At 59.5% G+C, this 23,929-nt stretch overlaps 1 protein-coding gene across 3 annotated transcripts; it reads right to left on the bottom strand.

Annotated features, from left to right (window-relative positions):
- Window positions 1-9,192: 9,192 nt before the first annotated feature.
- ETV3 (ETS variant transcription factor 3) lies at window positions 9,193-22,994 on the bottom strand. 3 transcript variants are annotated; one of them, XM_047704928.1, is made up of 5 exons: window positions 22,922-22,994; window positions 21,132-21,189; window positions 20,275-20,512; window positions 18,924-19,039; window positions 9,193-13,880 (listed from the first exon to the last, which is right to left on the bottom strand). In XM_047704928.1, the coding sequence occupies exons 1-5, from the start codon at window positions 22,982-22,984 to the stop codon at window positions 12,751-12,753; spliced, it is 1,605 nt and encodes a 534-aa protein (XP_047560884.1). In that variant the 5' UTR covers window positions 22,985-22,994; the 3' UTR covers window positions 9,193-12,750. The 3 variants fall into 3 exon arrangements, with proteins under 3 accessions (XP_047560884.1, XP_047560886.1, XP_047560885.1); XM_047704930.1 differs by having other exon boundaries at window positions 21,132-21,183; window positions 22,918-22,991; XM_047704929.1 differs by having other exon boundaries at window positions 21,132-21,186; window positions 22,922-22,990.
- Between the last annotated feature and the right edge of the window lie 935 nt (window positions 22,995-23,929).

The raw sequence follows: 23,929 nt of genomic DNA, 5'->3' as shown, positions 1-23,929 counted from the left end.
GAATAATGGGGTCAGGGGGCAGGGACACTCCTAAATAAGGGGGTCAGGGGGAGGGGACATGCTTGAATAAGGGGGTCAAGGGGCAGGGACACCCCTGAATAACGGGGGATCAGGTCCCCAGTGGCCACTATGGAGGAGGACTGGGGACCTCAGGAGTGGAGGCCGAGGCCGAGGGAGGACAGGAAGAGGAGGAGGGCGCAGGCTAGGCTGGGGCACCTGGGAAGCAGCCTCCAAACCAGGGTGGGGGAGGGGAGGCGGCGCGTGCGGACGTGGAGCCCGTGGCTGTGGTGTCGCTGGAGGCTCTTCATGTCCCATTAGTGGCAATGGAAGGTGACATGCGGGATCGATACCAATCCAGGCAACAGACTCCCAGTAATAAACCCATTTCACTCACACACCCTCACCCCCGCCGGCCGCCCCCAAGAGAGGGAGCCAGGGCTTCCCCCACCTGACCCCCTCTCCGGCGAGGCAGCGCCCAGATCTGTCCCCAGCCCTGGCACCAGGGCAGGGTGGGGGCCCCAGTCTGGGAAGGGTTGCTGGCAGGGTGGGCTTGTGTGTGTAGCCGGTTCTGTGGCGTGTGGGGTGGCGGCCCCCAACAGGGCCTGTCTGGGCGCCCTCTACCTGCCCCCAACAAGCCAGCCTCACCACGCTCTCCCTGGGGTCCCGTGGAGCCCACCGCTCTCCCCCCTCTAGCGTGTCCCGGGCTCCACCGTCTCCGAGCTCCGGGGAGGTGCCGCTCAGCTTGGGGGGATCCGCCTTGTCCTCCCTGGGGGGTGGGGGGCGCCGGGAGGAGTGGGGCCCCCCTCCCAAACCCCGAGCCTACTTCCAGTGTAGAACAGGGAGAGCTCTGGAATGCGCTGAGCGGTTCCCCTGCGGGTCCGGTGAAGGCGTCTTTGTGGCCCTGGCTCCTGGGGCTGAGCGTGGCAGCCGTGTGGGTGGCTGTCTGGGGCTGGCAGCGGACGCGTGTCTGTGTGTCTCTAGGGGCTCCCTGCGGGTTCGCACGTGGGTGTGGGAGCCTGGCTCTGTCCATGGTTCTGTGGGTGTCCGCCGGAGGTGTGGGTCCTGCTTTGTTCTGGAGCCTGCTGGTGAGCCTCTCTGTGCAGCCGTGCGTGTGTGTGTGTGCACCCATGTGTGTGCACCCATCTTGGTCTTCTCGCGCACGAGGCAGATGCCATCCAAACTCTTTGTGTTTGGACCCAAACCCTGCCCTGCTCCAGGCCCCTGAGCTGGGCCTGAGGCCTGAGGGTCCCGCCTTGCCTGGGCCAGAGAGCTTGCCCAGACTGGCAGTTTTGGCACCAATACGGACAGCCCGCACACCCCAGGACGGTCCTTCCAGCTCCTTCCAGGCCTGGGCGGCAGGAGGCCAGAGCCAAGGGCGGGAGTGTGCAGAGAGGCGGGGTGTGGAGGCCAGATGGAGGAGCTGGGAATGTCGAGGCATGGGAATGGAAGAACTGGGAAAGGATGGGAAAAGCCATGGGAGCAGCAGGAGGGATGCAGGAGACACAGGACCAGGCACCTCCCCAGAGCTCGGAGAGGAGGGAGCCCTGGACATGCTGTGGGGGGGAGCGGTGGGCTCCACGGGACCCCAGGCAGAGCGTGGTGAGGCTGGCTTGTTGGGGGCAGGTAGTGGGTGCCCAGACAGACCCTGTGGGGGCTGCCGCCCCACACCCCAACCCCCTGCTTGCTCTGGCTGTCACGGGTAGGGGCGGGTGTGCAGTGTGAGTGTGGAAGCCCTGCTTTCCTCGCGGGGGCCTGGGCGGCCCGGGGCGGTGGGCACGGGTGGAGTGGGGGGCGGGAGGCTGGGCTGCTTCTAGTGTCTTCAGGTCTCACAACTCCACCAGGATGGTCCAAGCCAGCGCTTTCCCATGGAATTCCCAGTCCTCACCTCTGTGCCCGGCCTGGGGTCTCCAGGAAATTCCATTGACTAAATCTGTACCTTTGCCCTGCTCCTGAACTTGACCTCTTCTCTGGGGTGGAGGCGAGAGAGCGCCTTCTGACCCCGGCTGCTCCCACCCTCAGCCCTCATCCCTTCTCTCCCTCCCGCTGCCGCCCAGGCTGCACAGGTGAGCAAAGGCGCCGGCAAATCTCCCTTCTGCAGAAGTCTCTGCTAAGACAGTCCTGGGGTACAGCCGGCCGAGGGGCCCCAGTCTCTGCCCAGAGACGTCCCCCGCTGTTCTGTCTCGAGGCTGCGCTGTTCAAATCACCCTGACATCGGCCCTTTGGCACCTTGGAGGTGTTTGAGGGGTGGTGCCAGTGATCATGGAGATTCCCTTGTCTTTAGAGGTCACCCAAGGCTTTGATCTGTTTTATAAACCGAGTTCTCCAGAGAAGGTCTGAAGACAGAGCCGCTCCAACGTTAAGAATTTTCGCAGTCTCGTCCCCTCTGGACACGGGCAGGTGCTTGTGGAAGAGGAGGAACAGGCACCCACGCTCCGCACGCCTGCTGCGGAGGGCGTGTCTGGGGGTGTGGACCGTTCACCTGGGCAGGGACTCCGGGGTGCCTGGAGCCCCGACTGCGGGCTGGAAGGAAGACGTGGCTGCGGGTGTGCATTCCCTCGGCCACAGACCCCAGACCCCGGGTCCGGGGAACCGTTCGCAAATTATAATCTCAGGGTCACCTGCCCCTCTGCTCGACTGGCCTGTGACCTGAGTTCTGAAAGATGGTCAGGACCCTTCTCTGCTTGCTCCTCTCTGGGCCTTGTCTTTTTGTCTTTTGTGTGGGTCTTCCTGTCTGGTCCTCAGATGGCTCTGTCTTCCTGCAGGTGGGGGCCCAGGAAGCCAGGAGCTGTTGCTTCTCAGACTGGGGGCTCCCTGGGGGGGCTATCTCTCCCCCTTTCAGGCTGCAGACCCCTGGGGAGGGTGAGCTCCCTTCTGTGCCTGGGCTCCAGGGGTGGGGGACTGGGTCGGGGCAAGGATGGGGAGAGCAGGAGAGGTAGGAAGGGTGGTACATGAGGCAGGTCCGATGGGCGCGTCCCTAGTTGAAGAGGTGGGAGGAGACAGGAAGGACGCAAGGGCTAGTGGAGGGACGCCCATAAGCCTGGCTGGGGGGCAGCGAGTTCGAGGTCCCAGTCGGGGGGCAGGGGGTGGGGTGGTGAGACGAGGTGGTGCAAACTGAGGCCCAGGGCGTCTGTTTCCCCAGCTCTGCCCTGGGCCTTGGAGCCCAGGAGGGCAGACACTTCCACTCTGGCTGGAGCCAGGGAGGGCTTCTTGAGAGCGGAGAGCTTGGGGGCTGGTCCCCGTCCACCATCCGCCCCAAACACCAACCAGGGCAGGCTAACCAAACTCGGATCTATACAAGCTGTGTGTTCAGGAGCTCTGCGCCAGGCTGGTAAAAGGAACAAGGAGAGGGAAGGGAAGCCAGGAGAATGCAGAGCTCAAATGAGACCCGAGATAAAGCAATTACCTGATCAATACGGGTGAAATTGAGTAATCTAGCAGATCAATACCGTGGGCAGGCGGCGGGAGGTGGGGGCTCCTGCCCATTCCTGCCGCAGCCCCCATCCACTGCTCGAGACTTCATCTCTGCGTCTGCCTCAGCCTCTGGCCCCACAGAGGACCCCCTGTGCCCCCCACCCCCTGCCCTGGGCTTAGGCTGCCAACCACCCACCTCCTCTCCCCTCATCCCCTCCCTCACCTCCCTCTCCTCCCTTCCCAAGCTGACGCCTCCTCACCAGTCCTTCTGGGCCGCTGCCCCTGATGCCATCCCCTCTTTCTCCTACTCCCGCACTGGGGGCCCCAGCCCAAGCCAGCTGCATACCCAGCTGCCCTCCTGTGTCCTGGGGACATCAGCTAGGGCTCTCTGAGGACAAGAACTAGGTCTGCAGCGGTCAGACCTGACTGGAGGGAGAGTGCCTCGCTCACTGGAAACACACCCTAAGCTCTCCAGGGCCGAGCACTCCCCTCTGAGCCCCACTCCGGGGCAGGGAGCTGGGCGGAGGCCCCAAAGGTGGCCTGCAGGTGCCGGCAGGGAAGGGCACTAGCCCACTAGCCCGTCTGGGGACTGCCCAAAGTTAGACAGGGACTCAGGGCTCTGGTTTTTTCCAGAAGAGGGGGGGTATGGGAACACCTGAGCTTCTGCCCGCCGGCTGCCGGCCTTGAAAATTCCCCGGACCAGGAACGTGCTGGGGATGAAGAGAGAGGCCCCGGCACTGGGGGGCGGTGAGGGGGCGGCGTGGGCGTGGGGAGGGCCTCTTGATTAGCCCGTGGGACCCGAGCTCCTGATGTGTATGGAGTGTCTTAATTTGACTTTGAAACCCCAGGACAGAGTGTGGCACGGGGTGAATTCAGAGCGACTCCTGTCACTGGGCCATCAGCTGCCTCGCATTTCAGTGCATTACGTTGGCTTGTCTGTCCCCTAAGGGTGAATCCCTGGAGGGCAGGGACCCGCTGGCTGCAGGACCCATGCGTGGCTGAGGCTGTTCCAGGAGGCCCCCCTACCCCCTGTCCAGTTTCTCAAGTCCTGATCCCACCAGATCCCCTTAGGGAAATCAGGGGCCTCTTTTCAGCCACTCAGAAACCCCTGCCTTCCGTCCAGGGGCTGTCCCAGGGCCTGTGTGTCACTGCCGGCCCAGAGGCAGGGAGGTGCTGGCAGGGGGTGGGGGGCGTGGACCTTGGAGTCAGAAACACGGGCTGGGTCCTGGTTTGGTGACTCACGAGCAGGGCTGACCTTGAGCAATTCACTTCACTTCCTTGACCTTCCTTTCCTTCACCTGCAGAATGGGGACAGTAACAGGTGTCCGCTGCAGAGGGCAAGTGGGGAGTAAGTCAGTGAGCTCAAGTGCCTCGGCTGTTTGCGGGGGCGGGGGGGGCGGCCCCCAGAAGACCGCTCCAGGGGAGAGCAAACACGAACTCCTCACCTGTGATATTCCCAAGACACAGCAACACCGCAGGTGCCGGACTCCCCTCCCCTCTCCTTCCTGTCAGTTGTCAAGAGGACACAAGTCCCACAAAGAAGACCCATCTTGAAACACCAGATTGCGCTGGTTCCCCACCCCAGTGCCTGGTTCCATGGCTCTGAGGACGGGGCGGGGGTGCCGGGGGGGGCGGTAAGGAATTCTTAACGGCGCGTGGGAACGAAGGGTCCTGACCCCCCTCCCCAAACCTCAGTGCCAGGCTGAACTGGCCTCCGGGAGGGAGGGGTCCCTCCCTGTCCTTCCTCCTCCCCACTTCTCTCCGCTGAGGTCCCTGAAAGACGTGGGCGAGAGGCCTGAGGCGGCCGCCCTGGTGGCCCTCAGCTCTCCGGGACCAAGGTTGTTGGAGACCAGGGTTTGGACTGACGGGACCAAGGTTGTTGGAGACCAGGGTTTGGACTGACGTCGGGCTGGGCCAGCAGCTGCAGGCTGAGGCGAGGAGCGGTGCCACGGGGCGGAGGCCTGCTGCTTCTTGGCCTTAGACCTTCCCTTCCCAGGCTCCGTCCGGTGCTCGGGCAGTAGGCTGCCCCGTTGTTGTCTGAGCACACCCCCAGATCCCAGAGCCCCAGGGATCAGAGACCCCGGGGGCTGCTCATCAGCGCTGGTGATGGCTCTGATCTTTTACTGAGATCCTCCCCGGCCAGCAGGCAGCCCAGCCCCTGCAGCCGCTCTGGCCAGAGCTCAGGACCCCTCCTGGGGCCTGCTGCAGAGGCCACTTCCCCTCCCGGGCTCCAGACTGGATGGAGAGACACCAAGGCTGGGGTGCGCCCCCTGCTCCCAATTCTGCATTTCTGATTCTTGGAGGCGTCGTCACCCTGGCCTCAGGGACCCGAGGGCAATGCTGGGGGAAAGCGTGGGATTCAGAGTCGGGAGGCCTGTTTGAGCCACCTGGACGGGTCACCCACTTGGGGCCTCACTTCCCTCCTCTGTAAATCAGGATCTGAGCATCTCCGTGCTCTTGAGAGGGGCCGAAGAGGGATGTGAGGGCACAGAGCCCAGCAGAGCACGGGAACCAAGTTGACAGAAACATCCAGTCACTTCGCTGAAAAAATAATTCCGAGGGGCTCCTGGCTGGCACAGTTGGGGAAGCGCACGACTCTTGATCTCGGGGTTGTGAGTCTGAGCCCATGGTGGGTGTGGAGATTACGTAAAAGTAAAACCTTTAAAAAATGATTTTGAGGGGCCCCTGGGCAGCTCAGTCGGCGGAACGTGCGACTTGATCGCGGCTCCGGCGCCGCCGGCCGTGCTGGGCTCCTGCCCCTCTGCCCCGCCCCCTGCTCGTGCAAGCGCGCGCGGCCTCTCTCACAAATAAATAAATCTTTACAAAAATGATTTTTTGAGTACGGAGCGCTTTGTGTGCATATTTAATCCCCACAACAGTCCCATAAAATAGGAAAGTCGAGGCACAGAGAGGTTGTTCCCCCTCCAGCACCATGGCCGGGGTGGGACCGCGGGAACAAGGCCAGCCTGGCCTATCTCCCTCCCTCAGGGCGTCAGCACACCCAGCTGCGGGCAGGGCAGGGCGCAGGAGCGTGACTAGGGAGGAGTGTTGGGTTGGGGGCTGTCTACACAGGAGGTCTTCTTCCGGCTTTTCAGCTGCCTTCTCGCACACCCTTTATTTTTAAATTATTATTATTAATTTTAAAGATTTTTATTTATTTATTTGATGGATAGAGATCACAAGTAGGCAGAGCAGCAGGTAGAGAAAGAAGGGGAAGCAGGCTCCCTGCCGAGCAGAGAGCCCGATGTGGGACTCGATCCCAGGACCCTGAGATCACGATCTGAGCCGAAGGCAGAGGCATAACCCACTGAGCCACCCAGGTGCCCCTTTATTTTTTAAAAAGATTTTTATTTAATTGAGAGAGAGGGAGAAAGGGAGAGAGAGGGAGCATGAGTGGGGTGGCGGGGTGCTGGCAGAGGGAGAAGCAGGCTCCCTGCTGAGCAGGGAGCCCATTACGGGACTCGATCCCGGGACTCCCGGATCATGAAGGATCATGACTTGAGCCCAAGGCGGACGCCTCATGGACTAAGCCACACAGGCGTCTGCACACACCCTTAAAACACTTTTTTTTTGCAGGTCTGGAGGCAGGCGAGTGAAGCTGGCACATGTGGGGCGATCCTGGCAAGAGGCAGCAAGGGAAAGACCCCGGGGGGTATCAGGGCACAGCCCGAGTGGGACGGGCGTTGGCTCACTCTTCTCCGGTCCCCATTCTGAGTGAGAACATCAACACTGGACGCACTGGGCTGGCGGGCAGGTTGGCAGGGAGGGAGACTGAGCGTGCAAATGGAGTGTGGGAGGGTAGGCGCCGGCGCGCTGTCCCCGAGAGTGGACCCAGGCGCTGCGGTGGAGGCTCAGTGCCTTCAGCAGGTGGCACCTATCTGGGGCCTGGAAGCTCGCCACAAAGACACCGTGTAGCCTGCACTGCCACTGCTCCCTCGCCCCTTCGCCTGTCCAGTTCCAAGCCTGCGTCCCCTACCCCAACAACCAAGCCCCCCCCATGCGTCCAACAAACGTCTGTCCGGCGTCCGGAGGCTTCGGCGCTCGGCTTCCTGACCGTCCGGTGAGCGGCCAGTGCATGGAGCGCTGGTCCGTGCACAGCAGCAGAGCCCTCAGGGGTCCGGGGAAGGAAGGGACGGTGTAACTGGCCAGGCAGGGGGGAGGGAGGGAGGGTGCTGTGGGCAGCGGGACAGACCAGGGGTCGGCAGGCCTGAAAGGCCCTCAGGCAGAGTGGTGGACCACGGTCATAGCAGTTAGCAGCTGTGACTCAGCGTCCCCTCGGTAACATGGGGCTGCAGAGTCCCTGCCTCGGCCGGCCATCATGAGGTGGAACCTGTGGACACCAGGCAGCCCGGTGCGGGGTCACTGCCCATGTCTAGCGCAGACTGTGCGACAGGGAGGTAACCCGGAGCCAAGGCGAAGGCCCCAGTCCCCACCCAGGTGCCTGAGGGCTGAGACCCGCCCTCCCCTCCCCTCTCCTGCCGCCACCACCTCCACACAATTCTGCGAGCCGAACACTTGGCACAGGGTGGCAGAACCAGACGCTTGGGGCCTCGTCGCTAACCTGCACCGGGCTGTGTCCCTAACCCAGCTGCCTGCTTCTGCTTCCAGCGGTGGAAGGCGGTCCGGCAACAGGGTCTGCTTCCGAGCTCACTCCCAGCTCGCCTTGGGGGGTCCGGGGCTCCACCAGTCACTTCACTGGTTCCCGAGCCCCGATCTTGACAGGCGGGGTGGTTCCCCAGGGCCCCGATCGCCACGCTCCTCACCAGCTGGTAGAATGGTAAACTTCTGGAAAACACCGGGGACAGCCACTGCTAGCCGAGTGAAATGTGGCCTCCCCAGGCATCTCCTAAGACCTTTCATGACCTGTCCTAGCTTGCCTCTCAGCCTTGCCCCTCAGGGATCCGAGCCTACCCAAACTCACAGGCCCCTTCGAGAGGAGTCAAACTTAACACGCGGCTAGGATTCTACACACGTGGGGACCTTCGGGGTGACATGAGGGGACTCAGCCTGGCACCATCCTTTGCAGGCGACGTGGGACGCTCAGCATCCTAGCAAGAGCCCTGCTGTTCCCTCCAGATTCCCGTCCCCCACGGGCTTCCCTAGTACTGGCTTGTCACGTGCTCCACAAAACCACCTTCACGGAGATGTAGTTCACACACCGCAGAATTCGCCCTTTCGGAGTAACCGTGACTCAGTGGTTTCTGTGACGTTCGAGTCGTGTGACGGCCAGCACGAGCTGCACAACACTGCCATCCCTCCAAGGACACGTGGGTCGACAGCCCCGCTCACCTTGGCCACCGCCGGCCTTGGCTCCGTCTCAGCAGAGTTGCCTATTCTGGGCATTTCCTACCAACAGAACCAAAGTGTGGCCTGCTGGGTCTGGTTTTGTCAGGTTTTTTTTTTTTTTTTTTTTTTTTTAAATTTTAATTCTAAACTAAGCTCTATGCCCAATGCAGGGCTTGAACTCACCACCCTGAGGTCAAGAGCTGTGTGTCCCACCCACCCGGCCAGGGGGATGCCCCTGTGCCACGACTCTTCATCCTCGGGACAATCTTGAGGTAGAAATTTCCCCTGCACACCGGTGTCCCTGGCTTCAGCTGTCCCTTTTCTGGCAGGGGCCGGTAACGCCAGGATAAGACAGTCCCCGAAGCCATCAGACCTGCCTCCTCCCTGTGCGACAGGACGAAGTGGGTGGGTGGGGTGGGTGGGCACGGGCTCGGCAAGTTCTCGGACAGGACGGCCCTGGCGCAGCACGTCAACACCACCGACGCTCTGCAGACGTTACTTAAAAGTATTTTTTTATTTAACTTTAATCTCTGAGGTAAAATACTTTTTTCTTTCAACTTCCATAACAAAATACAGAGCTATCAGATACCCCTGGAAAAAATATGTATATTATACATATATCTCTATAACATTACATCATATATATATATAATATATATGCGAAAATCTGAAGACTGTATAGAAAGTGGGACGTCTAAAAGGCACTGCACGATGGAGTCGGTTACGTACACCTATGTACACGTACACACTTCCCTCCGCTGCCACGGGCAACTCGCGACGTCCCGGTCACGCGCGAAGGTCTCACTCACAAATCCGTGCCTCACCATTTTATGACTCAAACATCGCCCAGGCATTCCAAACAAACGAACTGATAACTCTCCCCACACCCAAAGTGAAAAACAGGACAGTTCTTGAAAGACTGGATCGAAAAAAAGTTTAAGCAAAATTAAAACGTTCCATTGCTCTTTACAAAACAAGAAGTACAAACATAATCACGGAATAAATAAAAAACGAGGGACAAACAGCCAACCGACTACCCGCTTGGTGAGCAGTGGTGTACCCGACTGTGACTTAATGCTTCCGAACGCCTCGCGGCCACGGAGGACCGGAGCGCAGCGCGTCCCCGCGCGAGCTGGCGAGCCGGCTTAATGCAGTGCAGCCTCAAGACTGGGGTGGAGGGACCTGGGGAGTCGCTTACGGACACCCCAGCCGTCTCTAAAGAAAAAAAGGAGCTCAGCAGTGGATGTTCTCAAGAGATCCGTTTTCTCCTACGGTAAAAGCAAACTGTTTCCGTGAACAAGTTCTTAATGAAATTTCAAGATTTGTATCTGCAAAGTTTTACACGTTTGGCACAGCGAAATTCGGAAACAATTGGGGGAGAAAACGGTCTGGTCTTAGCCCCCCTTCCCTTCTGCTGCCGGACAGCGATGGAACGCGCGCGAGAGGAAGGCCTGGCTTTGCGCCCGACTGACGACAGGCGCGGTCAGGAGCGGGTCCGGCAGGCTGAGAAAGTACCCGCGACCCCTTTGCCCCAGGAAATGCCGATGACTTCCACATTCCCGGTCCCCTTCCCGAGCAAGCCCACGTCTGGCGGCGGGAGGACCCCCAACCCCGGCCCCGGCGTGCGGTGCACATCGACCAATGACGCGCCGCGGAAGGCCAGGCAGAGGAAACAGTAAAACACCCACCAGTTCCTTAAAGCCGGGAAACATTTTTCATGGAGGTGAACATTTTTCGAGTGTGGTTTTTCAAGTTAAAAGCAGGGACTTTCTGTTCCAACACAAGCAGCATCCAGCAGTTAGTTCCGGCACTTGGGTTCCAGGGGTTCCAGGCCCGCCTGCGGATTTCTCTCCCTCTTATTTTAAAGGCCTCGAGTTTCTATTCCTGAGTTCGTACCGACACGCGCCGGCCCTCTGCTCCGGCGGACAGAGCGGGGAGCCAGCCAGCCTCCCTGGTTAGACGGGGCAACGCCCAGCAGAGCCGTCCCGCACCCGCCCCGGCTCGCTTTCCGATCCGAGGTAAGAGGTGCAGAGAGAGAAATGGGCAAAAACATAACCAACCAAAAGGAGCCTGAACAGGGAGCCCTCTGCAGCCCGACCAAAGCCCGAGTTGGTACGAGACCGCGCTCCCGATCCCTTCCCTGGGGACAGACAAGTCACTATTTGGAATCTGAACTGAACAAGGACGCTTGCCAGACAACAGCACGACGGACTCGCGTCATCCCGAGCCACCTGTCAACCCGCTCCCTGGCTGACCGCTTCCCGCCCCGCACGCGTGGGCTCCTTTCAGAAAGTCCCCAACCCCGTTCACAGACAACCCCGAACGCTGCTCAGGGTACAGGGTCTACTTAGGCTAAGGCGGAGTTGGGGTCTCTCCAGTCCTTAGACGGCGTCCCGGGGCCTGCTTCTAGCCTCCGTGGGCCACACAGCCCTCCCCTCTCCCCGACTCCAGGCAGACGCGAGTGGCCTTGGCACCACCTCCACGTGCACGTGACCGCACGTGCGGGCGGGTCTGCACCGTCAGCGCGGTCCCGTGTGCGCACAGGTGAGTGGCCATGGCCTCTCTGCCCCCCGGGCCGCCCCTTCTGCTTCATGCGAGAGCGCTACCTTCCTGGTCCTTCGAGCGACGGGAGGGGCCTTCCCACGGAGAAACCGCTCCTGCCTGGGCACTGGTCTGCCGTGCCACCGAGTGGATCGTGAGGACACTCGTGAGGACACTCGTGAGGACGAGAACAATGTAGGGAAGTGGGTGTGGCGGGGACGGCACCACAGCGGGACAGACGCGGCTCCTTCACTCCCACCAGGCTCTGGCGTCTGGCCACCTTCCGTGTCTCTCTGTCCACTCTGCCTTCAGCCTCGACAAACATCCCCTTGCACCCCAGCTACCTTCTGCGCTTTGGGGTTCCATCGGCCCCGAGCTCCCGCCATCCCGCCCTTCTGCTCCCCGGCCCCCTGAAGTCAAGGGGGGACCACCGAACCCCAAGTCCACAGGTCACCACCTTTCAACATTCCTGGGTTGTCTTAAGAGTTGTCCGTCCCCTTTACAGGTTTACACTGACAGACCCGCAGCGCGCGACGAAAGTGTGTTCATCGTTAAGGCTTCACTTAGGACACGGTCAGAGACCCAGACGCAGCGCAGACATCTCCAGGGTCAGGCCGCTCGGCGGACTCAGTCGCTGCGGTCTGGCTCCCCGAACCCACAATGGAAAAGGAAAAATGAAGACCATTTTTGTGTTCTGTTTTTAAAGGCATCGGGTTACTTCCTCACGCCCTCTTCTTTCTTCCCTGAACGAGAGCTTACGAGTCCTCATGGCTTCTTAGCAGGTGAAGGAGGGGCGCGTGCGAGGGGCCCACAGCCCGGCTGCCCCCCCCAGCCGCCGCCTCGGCCCTCCCAGCCCCCGGGACGCGCCGCGGCGCCCGCTTCCTGCAGCTGGTTTTCTGAGAAGGAAAGGAAAAAAAATGCCAAACAACAACAAAGGAAGAAAGAAAAAAAAAAGCAACATCGGAACATCCCCCGTCCCAGTAAGACTGAGATTACCTCACTCCTCCCCCAAAGGAACTACACGGAAGCATTTCAGGCGACACACTTGGTATAATGGTCTCTCGCTGCTCAGCCTCCCCACCGCGTGCTACTCCCTTCTCCCTCTCTCTCCGAGCAAAAGAAATTCATTAATGGCTTCTCAGAGATAAATACAACAGAAAAGAAAGAAGTCTGGAACCTGAACTGCAACGGGACCAAGGGCACCTCGGCCCCCTGGGAGCCCGACAGAAAGTGTAAGAAGCTTCCTCCCCAGGAAGCAAAGGTGCTTCCTCCTTTCAGTTCACCAGCCTTCCCGGGTGCTGCTCACCAGGAAAGAGGGTGCTCACGTCCCCCCTAATTTACAACAGAAGACACCCATCCCATGCTCCAGACATAAAAATACAAGTCTATGCCCCTACAAGGATCAAACCAGTCTAATTCCCTCCCTCCCTCCCCCCAACCCTGACCTCTCGCTACATAAATCCACGTGTGCGTCTGATGATGGGAGAAACCGCTCCCGAGCCGCTTCCAGTCCTAGGCGTCGGCGGCGGCCGTGGCCAGGCCCCGGGGCCCCGGCCCGCTCCAGAGGACCCTGCCGCTCTTGCTCGGCTCTCGGACTCCGGGGGCGCCATTCCAGCGCCGCTTCAGCCGGAGCTTGGGGGGCATGAGGGCGTCTTCCTTCTTCTCAGGCGCGCTGGGCTCTCTGCCAGGCCCGTCCTCGCTGTCGTCAGTCACCTCTAGGGCTTCTTCACTCGGGCTGCTCGCGGGGCCGGGCGGCCAGACTGGCGCGGCCGGGCGGGCAAAGACGGTGCCCTTCTCCTCCTCTGTGGTCCTGCTCGGCACAGCGCCCTCCTCGCGGAAGCGCTCCTCCTCTCGCCCCGACGGCCGGAGACTCTCGGGATCCTTGTCGGAGGCCGGCTCCACCTTAATTCTTGGGGGGACAGGAGCCGCGGCGGGCGCGGTGCCGGGGCCCGACGGCTCACTGCTCTCCGCCCTCTCCCGGTTCTTCCGCCCGGCGGGAGGCGGCTGCAGCTTGATGGAGAACTGGGCTGACTCCTCGGGATGCGTCTGGCACTGCAGCGGCGGGACCATGAGTCCTGGGTAGCGGGGAAAGGTCCGGGGACTGAGATGGTAGTTGAACACAGAGCAGGCCTGAGAGTGCAGGTAGCGCTTCATCTCCTCGGGGTTGAAGGAGAAGCAGCTGCTGCTGGTGAAGGGGCTGAGGCCGGGCGACGGGCTGTAGGAGAAGATGGTGGGAGTCAGGGAGAGGGCCGGTGAGATGGGGACGTTCAGAACACCTGCGCGGCCCGGGAGCGGAGAGACCGCGAAGGGACTGTGCGGGTCAGGGTACACCGCGGGCCTGCTGAACAGAGGAAGCATGATGTCAGGCTTGCGTTTCTGATGGCCGAGCCCTCCTGCGACGGCGCTCCGGGAGGACAGGAGATCCACGCCCCGGCGCCAGTCGGCGGCTGAGCCGTCCTCCAGCTCCGGAAGCTCCCCCTTTCTATCCGCGCCATTGCTCGACTCCTGGCCAGAAGCAGCGAGGGAGCTCGCGGAGAACCGGCCTGGCTGCACGTCACTCGGTGGAGAATGGGGGTCCAGAGGTGGGAAATGGAACCGGGAAGAGGCGGTTGGCACTGGTGGCGCACTCTGGGGAACCACACCTGTGATGGTGGAGAAGACAAAGGCCGCTTTAGAGGACTGGTCATGCATTGTCAGCGCGGTCACTCATGCTACGTGAGCCCAAGAGGTTTCCATCTTGTTACGACAGGAAGCCAACACTCCAGCCGCGCCGACTCCCTCTGCTCCCCGTCTTCCCGGGAGCACAGCTCAGCTTCCGCGACTTGAGCCGGCTGCCATCCCTCCCTAGCCCTTGCCAACCCTGTCTTCACCCTTTACTGCCTGAGACAAACATTTATTGTTCATCGGGACTCGAGAACATCGATTCCACGAAGGTGGGGACCTCCTAACGAGACGTAAAGCAGCTCATGGTTAACACCTAGTTGGGGCTCGGCGCGCCTCAGCTGAAGCAGCGGCCGGGCGGGCACGGGAGCCTTCCCTCCTCCGGCTCTAAGCACTGCGCGTAGGTCCCTGCGGCAGTTCTCAGCTCGCTGCACAGTCTCCTTTTATTTTCATAGTTTTGGTTTTATCTATCAAGCAAGAAGCAAGCCAAACACACACACTGGAAACAATGCGCGCGGAAAGCGATGCATTAGAGGCCCAAAGACTCTGGACCTCACACAGATGGAATCGGGCAAGACCAGATTTAAGAACAAAAGCAGATTAAGAAAGGAAAGGCCGTATGTTCGTTAGGATGAGTTCTCATGGAAGACTTTTTACCGTTTCCGATATAGAATCACCACAGGGATTCAAGTACTTCTCGACCTCTCTGAATGTGTTTTTCTCGAACGCATTCTACGCAGCGACCTCCACTCCCATCCTGTTTGCGCTGCCGCTCAGGCCCCGAGCAGGCTGGGGGACGTACAGGACCGCCCCCCACCCCCGGGCCCTCTCCCGGGTCAGCCTGCTAAAACTGGAACTCGCCTCAAAGCAGAAACCGACACCACGCTAAACACGTCAGATTCAGAGGCCCAGAGGTTCTCCACTCCCCCAAAAGGTCCTTCTCTGAACAAGGCCTGAGAAAGGTGTGTGCCGCCAGAGGCCTCAGGGCCCCTTCCGTAAGTGATGTCACGAGGACTTTTTACACTCTGGGGCAGAGATAAGGGAGAAGGAAAAAAAAGGAAACCCCAGTGAGGGTACGGTGACCCAGAAGAAGAAACAAAACAGAGCGTGAAGCCTGGTGTGACTGCGAAGTGCCCCCATCAGCTGCCTCCCTCCGTTTCTGAGTAACGGGCCATCCTCGGCCGGGACCCTGGGTTTGGCTGTCGTGGACATCGTGGCTTCCAAGGCACATGCGACTGAGTGACACTGCCCGAGCGGCACTTCCCAAACTGAAGTTCCACAGAAATTGCTCTTTGTCCCCTAAAGCCAATGACCCGATCCTTCAATCAGGAAATGCTGGTGCCTGACCTTGCATGTAATATGACTGGAATCAAGAAGGTCCCAGGCCCAAAGTCTCTCTCCTCCGGCCTACTACCGCGGCTCAAAGTCTAGCTGCCGTTTGATTCCTCTGGGTCTGGATGTATGTCAAGAGCTCATCTACTGAAAAGCAAAGAACCACTTTCCGTGTGTGCTGAAGGCCTGCAGGAGTATAACGCAGTTGGGGCGAGAGGCCAGAGAGAAGGGCCCGTCTCCCGAACGATTTGTTTCTTTTTAAACCGGAGGGTCCTCCCGTCTTTACGCAGGGCAAGGTGCGCTGCACGTGTGCAAGAGCAGAGAGCACGCGGCGCGCTCCACACGGACTCAGGGAAGGCGTGACCGAGGACGGATGCTGGCGGGGGCGCCCGGGACCCTCGCCTCAGACCCAGTGCAGCCGCCCCACTGTCACATGGGGTATGCGGAGACAACAGATCCAAGGCCTTGTTTGACAAGGAAGCTTCCTGCGCCCACCGCTCTGAGTAACTGCTCTGGAGGCAGACGACCTTCAAGGAGCCACTGGGAGCCGGGAGCGGCCGAGCGGAAGCACCGGGAGAATCGCAGCTCCGGCACCTTGTTCCGTGGCACGTGACCAAATGGCTTTGACCCCCTTTGGCAAAATGGAAGGAACCAGACCCTTGCCTAGGTTCAGACCTTGCTCTACCGTTTCTTAGCTGTGGGACTCTGGAGCGCTGGCTTACTTTCCTGTGCCTCCGTTTCCTTATCTGTAAGAGGAACAGCAACAGGACGCATCCTCACGTTATGAAAACTTAAAGGGAACAGTACGGCACACGGCAAAGTGCATGTCAGGTATTTGTTAAGACAAGCAATTTTTTATTACACAATAATCACACTTTAAAAACAAGCACTGTAAAAGGCACGTCCTACCAGAATTTGCACCGTATAGGAGACAAGAATCATAGAGTCGTGTTCGCTTTCCCAGGTGTGGTAACGTGACTGCGGTCATGGAGGACAATGTCCCGTACCTAGGGGACACGCGAAGTACCCAGGGGACAAACGTCACCACGTCTGTAACTTAACCTCAAAATAACTTAAAAAGTATGTGTAAGAGGAAAAACATCTGTGGCAACAGTGTCGATCATTAGTGAATCTAGAGAGGACACATGGGTGCTCACAGTTCTGTTTTTCCCCATTTTTCTACGGGTTTAAAGTCTTCCAAAAGAAAGAAATACCCCACCAGGGTGGGGGTAGGGAGGCACAGAGTGAGGGCTCCTGAACCCGTCCCGCCCTGCCAGCTGGGGTCTGTTCCTCGTTTCCTCTGGATGTTCCCACAGCTTCTTATGAAGGACGATAAATGTTCAAAAGTACAGAATAATTATTTTATAGCTTTCAGGAGTAACGACGACATATTGTACGCAGAAGTACTCCCGCACCATCCAAATATCAAGCATTCTGCCCTGCACTGTCAGAGGAGAGGTCGTCGATGTGGAGAGGGAGGGAGAGCGCTCACTTTGCTTCTTACTCCAGACCTCTGGGTCATCTGGGCAGGTACCACCGCCCCCCAGACAGGACCTCGCTGACCTCGGAGTCCACACAGCTCGGCGCCTAGAGAGCTCGCTACACTGCACACGGCTGCTCTGAAGTGCGCTCGAGCTCACCTATCTCATCTCTCCTGCTAGTTCTCAAGTTCCTTGAGAGAAAGACCTCCTCCATCATCTTCTCTTTTTGTTTTGAGGATGAAGTCCCAGTCCGGGCGAGAACGCAGGACCGTTCAGCCCACGCTGGATTCCTCGCTCGGTATCTCAGGAATGGTTTCCCGAGAAGCCGCTCAGCAGGTAACTGTGCTCCACCTGCCCGTGTCCGTCTTGGACTTTGCTGTCCTCCGTAATTTTCTCATTTGTAAAACGTGAGTATTGGGATACACGCTTACGGCAGGCCGGGAGAGTTAAAGGTGGTCACTCACAAAAACACCAAGCAAAAGTATGTCCGTGAAACAAACGCTCAGTAAACGTCACCTTTCCTGTCACCGTAAAAGTTGAATCTGGAACATTTGGCCCCTCTGGGTAAATTTCTTTATGAGCCAATGACTCCCGCTCTCTGGCGTTATCTATACCCAGGACCCAGGACGTACACAACCAAGTCGTACCTAATGAAACGCACACGGCTCTCCCTTGCCTGTGACTTCATTCCACTAAGGTCTCGAGCTTTGTTAAGGATCAATGCGGGTCCCACTGCTTTCAGGGAGATGAGGCTATGGTAGGCCATTGCCGTTAGGCTAGAAGACCAGAGTCTTCCCAGACTGAGGATCCAGATTTTCTCATCCTGGAAGGGCACATTACTCCCAAGGGCTGGTGGGTGTGCCCTGTTCCAGGCTGCCCAAGAACCGGACTTCCGGATTTTCAATAGACAAAAATGGGTCAAAGACATAATAACAAAACCAACGAAGCCCTTTCTGGTGGGGAGTAGGGGTGAATGGTATGGAACACCAGCACGGTCTCAGAATTGCTGGTATATCCACGTAGAGTCCCAATTCCTCTAGGTACTACACAGGAAAGGGGCAAGAGTGAAAACTAGAGGAAACAGGATTCCAGTGGCTACAATAGGTCTGATTTCCTAACACCTCTTTCTCAGGCACCAGGAAAGAAAACAGGTTGTAATTAGAGAGATGCATTCCAATACCACTTTTTTTTTTAACACATGCCTCAGGGACAGGAGGGCGTGGCTACAGGAGAGATGAGACGGAACTGAACCGATAGCAGCATCAAGCCCGAACTGCCCTAACTTGTTGTGTGTAGTTAGTGACCTATCTGTAGTGGATCTCAGCAGTACAGTCTCAGCCACACCCTGCTCCGATTTTTCAAGTTTCTTCCGACTCTTCTCTGAGAAGTCAGGCTACTGAAGCACAATCAGCTTTCTTGGCTTTAACTCACATGGCCACGGAGTACTGACAGACGGGTCAGAAACTAGTTAAACACCATCTACTTTCCTAGGGAGGGAGAGGTCTTGACTCTGAAATGAAACCAACCAAGCCCCTTCGGAGAGACTGGACAGAGGCCGCCCTGAAGCCCGGCAAGGAGCTGTGAGGGAGAGCTACGTGAGGAGCTGTGAGGGAGAGCTATGCGCGTGCAGCCCAGATGGGAAGCCTTGCTGCACTTGAGAGCAAAGAAGGTCAAGTAACCCCGGATCTTACTCTCTGAGGTGCTGGTGCAGATCAAAGACACTGCTTCTCACTGCAAACACAGACCTCCCCTTCTGTGATTAAGGATGCTGTGGTTTTGATGATATTCACTTGATAAGGGAGAGCTTGGTAGTTTCATAGAAAATCGGAAGTGCTTGTAGAAACCGGTTCTCCTCTACGAAAGAGCCGCGGGGCAGGGCGTTAACACTGAGTTCTAGACTGAAGGCCGAACAGGAACCTATGGAACGTAAATCCTAAAGACAACAGGCGAAGAGTATCTGGGAGACACAGATAATATGCACAAAAGAGAACCAAATAAACATCTCAACAAATCTCCCTCGATCCAGCAGAGCCTGTCACTCCCGGCACAGGACAAACAGAGAAACCAGGGCAAGACCGTGGGGCCCACCGTGGGGCCCATCCACACGACTCCAGTCTTTCTAAAAATCCTTTAACGTGCCAGGTCTTAGACTTGGGCTTTTAAACTTTTTTATCAACTCGGAATATCAAACGGAAAGAGTTTGCTTCTTACCACTCGACCGAATGTTGATGAACGGGTAGTTGGGCATCACCAGCTTGTTGAAGTTAAATTTATACGTAAACCTTTTCCCTTTTGTTTTATGAAGGATCCTCTTGTTGTAATAGTATCTGTAAAAACAGGAAGAGGTGTCACTCGATCTTCTAACTACTGACAATTTCTGACACACAGAGGTAACCAATGATCAACAGTTCCAGCTCTAGGCATGACAAGGAAACATCACTATCGTTCTCACGCAGCCTGGCCTTCGCGTCAGGGCTGGGAGACTTACTCAATTTTCAAACGAAGCTCTAGGTCCTTGGGTGGAGCTTTACCAAGGCAATCTCACTTTAAGATCCTGAACGGCTATCCCAGTCCCAACCACCTTTCCCTCTGTCACACTACAGTTTCAGTTCCACAGTCCATTTCCTTCCTGATCCCCTGTATGTCACTGCCCGGCCCAGGTGGGGGCAGACAAGTCTCTTGGGAGACCTGAACTGGCCAGTGTGGAGGCTGAGCACGAAGTGCAGATGAAGAAGCCCATGACCGTTTTGCGGCAGCAGGTCCGACAACCACGCACCCCGACGGGGAGGACAGCAGGCAGCCTGGCCGGCTTCACTTTCACAAAGATGCGAGAGAGGCCCCAGCACAGCGGCTGCCCAGCTCTGACATTCAAGGTCACTAAGAATGAAGAGAGGCAGGGGACTTGGGCAGCCCCGCAGCCTCCGGCCTGGCATCTCCTCGGTAGCACCGCTTACGCACGGCCTTCTGGCCCCTTGAGGGCGAAGAGGTTATGCAATGTAAAAACTGGCAAGGGGAAAATTAAGAACCTGAGAGAAGCTCAAGGGGCCAATCTTTAGACGTGTCAGAGCAACCTGCGGACGGACAACCGAGCTCACAGGCGTGGGTCCCGACCCGCAAGGTCAGGGCCGTTCAGGGAGCCCGCTCCTGTGTGCTCTGCTTGCATCGCTTTTCCCAGTTTCTTCCAGGAGAGCCGAGAGAAGAGAAATTCTAACAGACTTCCCACAGGGAAGCCTCAACTCATCTGCTGGATTACAAATGAGCTCCAACCCGTGTTTCACCACACACGCTCGCCCACTCCAGAGCAGAATCGGTTGTCTGTCAGGACCCAGTGCCAACCGCGCTGGAATTCCCTCCTACAGAGAACCAAAGATATGCCTCCTCTCCTCCGGGGCCTGTGCCACTCGGATTCAGCAGCTCCTCGACTCCCACTTCACAGCCACACGTGATTCACGGAGATAGTGCGTCTCTTACTGCCTGATGCCCTTTTCGTCCAACGTCCACCCAGCTACTTAGTCTCCCTCCCATCTGTTAACAGCACAGGTCTGGGAATCCTGCCCCTCACCGGAGGGCCCGGCTCAGCTTGTCGTAGTTCATCTGGGGTTTGCACTTCCTGCGGCCCCAGAGGCGGGCCACCTCGTCGGGGTCCTTGATGACGAACTCCCCGTACTCTCCCTGCTGCCAGGCGATGACATGGCGGAACTCCTCCTTCTGCAGCAGCTCCAGGATGAAGTGCCACAGCTGGATCTGCCGGGAGCCCGGGGACGACTCGGTCTTGTAGGCCCAGTCAGGAAACTGATACCCTTTAATGTGAAAAGGGCAAGGTGCGGGGAGTCAGGAGTTAGGTTCAGATGCATCCGTATCCCCGACCTCATAGTCCGATGCTCAGAATCTGGAGAGCGCCGTGCCAACGTGCCACAGACACCCCTTCGGTCAGCCGCGGCTGACCACCACAGGGGAGAGGATAGCAGGGACACGTCACCCTTCCTGTGGCGACCCTCTGCGCTGCTGGCACGGGACACCAGCACCCAGGTGCGCCAGCCTCTTGCTCTTTCCTGCGTTCCGAAATCTCACACCTACTTTCCCGAGGGCAGGAACGTTCCAAAAGAAACAAAGAGGAAAGATGCACTAAGGCACTCACGTTTTAGGGAAACAGAGCTGAAAACCCCTTGTCCCTGAGGGCGGAACCGTGTCTGTCACAGGGAGGAGACACTAAGGCTTGGGATAAAGGTGTGGTGGGCAGACACGGTGACATACATCCTAAACACAAGCCTACAGCTGGGCTGGCAGCATCTGCCAGGGCAAGAGGCTGCCTGGTCCGGGTCTGACACCAGCGAACACCCCAGCGAACAGCCGGAGCACAGAGAAGAGGAAGCCCCGAGGGACACTCCGGGAACTCAGAGATGGTTCGCCGGTGCTCACCTCCGCCTCCTTCGGGCTTCTCCGCGATGCTACAGCCAGCCTTCATCTTCGCCTCCTGCTGAGAGACGCGCATCAGTTACTTTAGCTACTACTTGTTTATCCTGCTCCCAAGGTCTCCGGCAGAGCCTTTCCCCAAACTCCCTTTCCGTGTCTTCCCTTCCTTATGCAATCCTTTTCCTTTCAAATGTGCCACCTCCAGACTGCTGATCCCCAAGCCACCGAATGACGGTCCTCAGGTCCTCAGTGGCAAAGGCCGTCATTATCTCTCACCTGACTTTAAACCGCAAGCGCAAGCGCTGTCCTCGGTCTTTGCTTGCTCCCCCGACCAGCCGTTCCGATGCAGGGCAGGAAGGCGCAGAGAGCGGGTCCCAAAGGCGGCCACACAAGCCAGCAGTTTTCCTTCTATTACTAGACAGACCCCGATGCCAAGACACACAGGCCTGCGTCCACCCAGATGTGCCAGTTTTAAAAAAGAGTAGAAAAACCCAAGTCCGTCTGACTGCAACTCCAGAAAACATCTGATTTGGCTTTACTTTGCCGAATTACGGGGGGAAGGAAAACTCCTCCCAGACACGAGCCCCTCCTCCTCGAGAGACACCGTGGGACACAGGAAGTAAACACACTCGGAGAAGTATTTTTACACTTTCTCCCCTGGCGGGAAGAAGGCGGGCGAGCACTTCGGAGAACCTCCGTCCAAAAGGCGCAGGGAGTCCTGCCGCGGTCCGAACGCGCCGCCCAGACTCAGGCCTCCCTAAACCCCGCGCCCAGCAGCGGGCAGCCATCCATCCCGCCACCCTGCAACAAAGCGGAGGGAAGGGTGAAGCTGCCTGAGGGAGAGGCGGGCGGAGAGGGCCGCTCCCGGCTCTGCGTCCCCCAGGGCGGGTGACAGGCCCTGCACCCACATTAGCAAGAGCGCTCCAGGGCGGAATGCAGGAGCCTCGGTGGCCTCGGGGCGGGGTGGCGGCAAATTCCTAATCTTGGAAATTGCATCTACCCTCGGCTTCCTCCGGATCCTTGGAGCCCCCCCCACGAAGACAACCCGCGAGTCTGTGAAACGGTGAGGACACAAACACCCCCGAGCAAGGAGAAAACAGACGCAAACACACGCGCAGTCACACACACAAGACACAATCACCCGGCGCCGAGGCAGCAGCTTCCTCCGCCGCTGCCCCCATCTCCGCGACAACCGGGCAGGGAACGCCGCTCCCTCCCCCAGGAGGCCGCCCGGACTCCGGGTCCCGGACGGCTCGGTCGGAAAGCAGGGCCCCCGTCCTGCCGCAGGAGCGCCCTCCAAGCGCACGACTCGGGGGTCCGACCCCGCCGCGGCAAGGACTCGACCAGGAAGCCTCCTCCCGCACGCCGGCTCCCCGGTCGCCCCTCGCAGGAGCCCGCAGGCGCCTGTCCACGCCGCCCACAGATTCACCGCGAGGTCGCTCGTCTCGAGTCTGCAACCCCCCCCCCCCCGGGCCCTCGCCCTTCCCCTGCTCGCGGCCGCTCCCGGGAGGGCAAGACAGGCCGAGGCCGGCGCTGCGGCTGCCCCGCGGCGGCGAGCTGCCCGGAGTCCCGGTCCCCGGAGCCTCCCTCCGTCCTGCCTCCGGCCGGACCGGCCTCGCCCCGGGGCCCCGCGAAGCCACCGCACGGACGCGCCCCGGGTCCCGGCCGCCCCTCACACACAGGGGGCCTGGTCGCCCCCGCGCCGCCGGCGGCCCAGCCAGGCCGGTAGGCGGCCCGGCCCCGGGGACGCAGCCCGCGAGGCCCAGGGTCGGCTCGGAGACGAGGCCGGGACTCACCTCTGCCCGGCGCGGCCCGTCTTCGCTCCGGTCTCCTCCGCTGCGTCTCCAGCTCCTCCTCATCCACCCTAGCAGGAAGTGACCTCCGCGGCCGCTGTCGTCACTTCCGCCCACGACCAGGGGCGGGGCCGGGCTGGGGCGGGGCCCAGTCCTCGTCTCCCTCCTCGCCGCAGACGCCGACTTCCGCCGCCCCGCCCCTGCGCTCCTCCCGTCGGACGCCGCGCTGCGTCACGCCGCGGGGGCACGTCACGCACGCTCGCGGGGGGCGGTGCGGCCCCGACGGACGGACGACGGGACATAGGGACGCGCGGCCGGGTGGGGGCGGGGGGAGCGTGGCCCGGGGCGGTCCTGCCGCCCACCCCGCGGGGTTCGGAGCGCTGTGCCCGCCGAGTCCCCATGCGCCGGGTTCCGGGCCGGGTGTCCGGAGCAAGCGCAGGCTCGCCTCTCCCCGAGTGGCTGGGAAACGTCTCCCTTTCCTTTCCTTGTGCCCCGTTACCGCGCGAGCGGTCGCGAGTGTCTAGTGCAGAGCGGTCTGGGCCTGGCCCGAGGCTCGTTCGTGGGGAGGGCCGCCGGCAGCTGCCCGGCCTTCGTCCCCGGCTCGGGGCCCACCAGGGGCGGGAAGGGGGGAGGGGTCGGCAGGGTCAGCAGAGGGGCGCGAGCGCCGAGAAGGGCAGACGCGGAGAACGGGACGGAACCCGGCAGGACCGGCGGGTGGGGACGAAGAGCAAACTCCTACACCTTTCCTCCAGAGGGCCGCAGAGCGGGGGGACATCACCATCCGTCCCCTCCGTCTGGGCTTGGCTGTGCCCCGAGCCCTTCCGTAGCTGGTGATGGGTTAACTAGGAGGTGGGTCCCCTCTGGACCTCAAGTTGTCCTTTTTTTTTTTTTTTTGTTTGTTTAAAAAAGAAAGGATAATAGCTTCAGGTGGGCGGGATGTAGGTCTTCTCTAGTTAGAAAAGGATACGACCCAGGTGACCAAAAGGAGTAAAATTCTAGTGGCCTAGCGAG

The sequence above is a fragment of the Lutra lutra genome, chromosome 15 (assembly GCF_902655055.1).
Source record: "Lutra lutra chromosome 15, mLutLut1.2, whole genome shotgun sequence".
NCBI lineage: Eukaryota > Metazoa > Chordata > Mammalia > Carnivora > Mustelidae > Lutra > Lutra lutra.
This window is presented reverse-complemented; position numbering and strand designations above follow the sequence as displayed.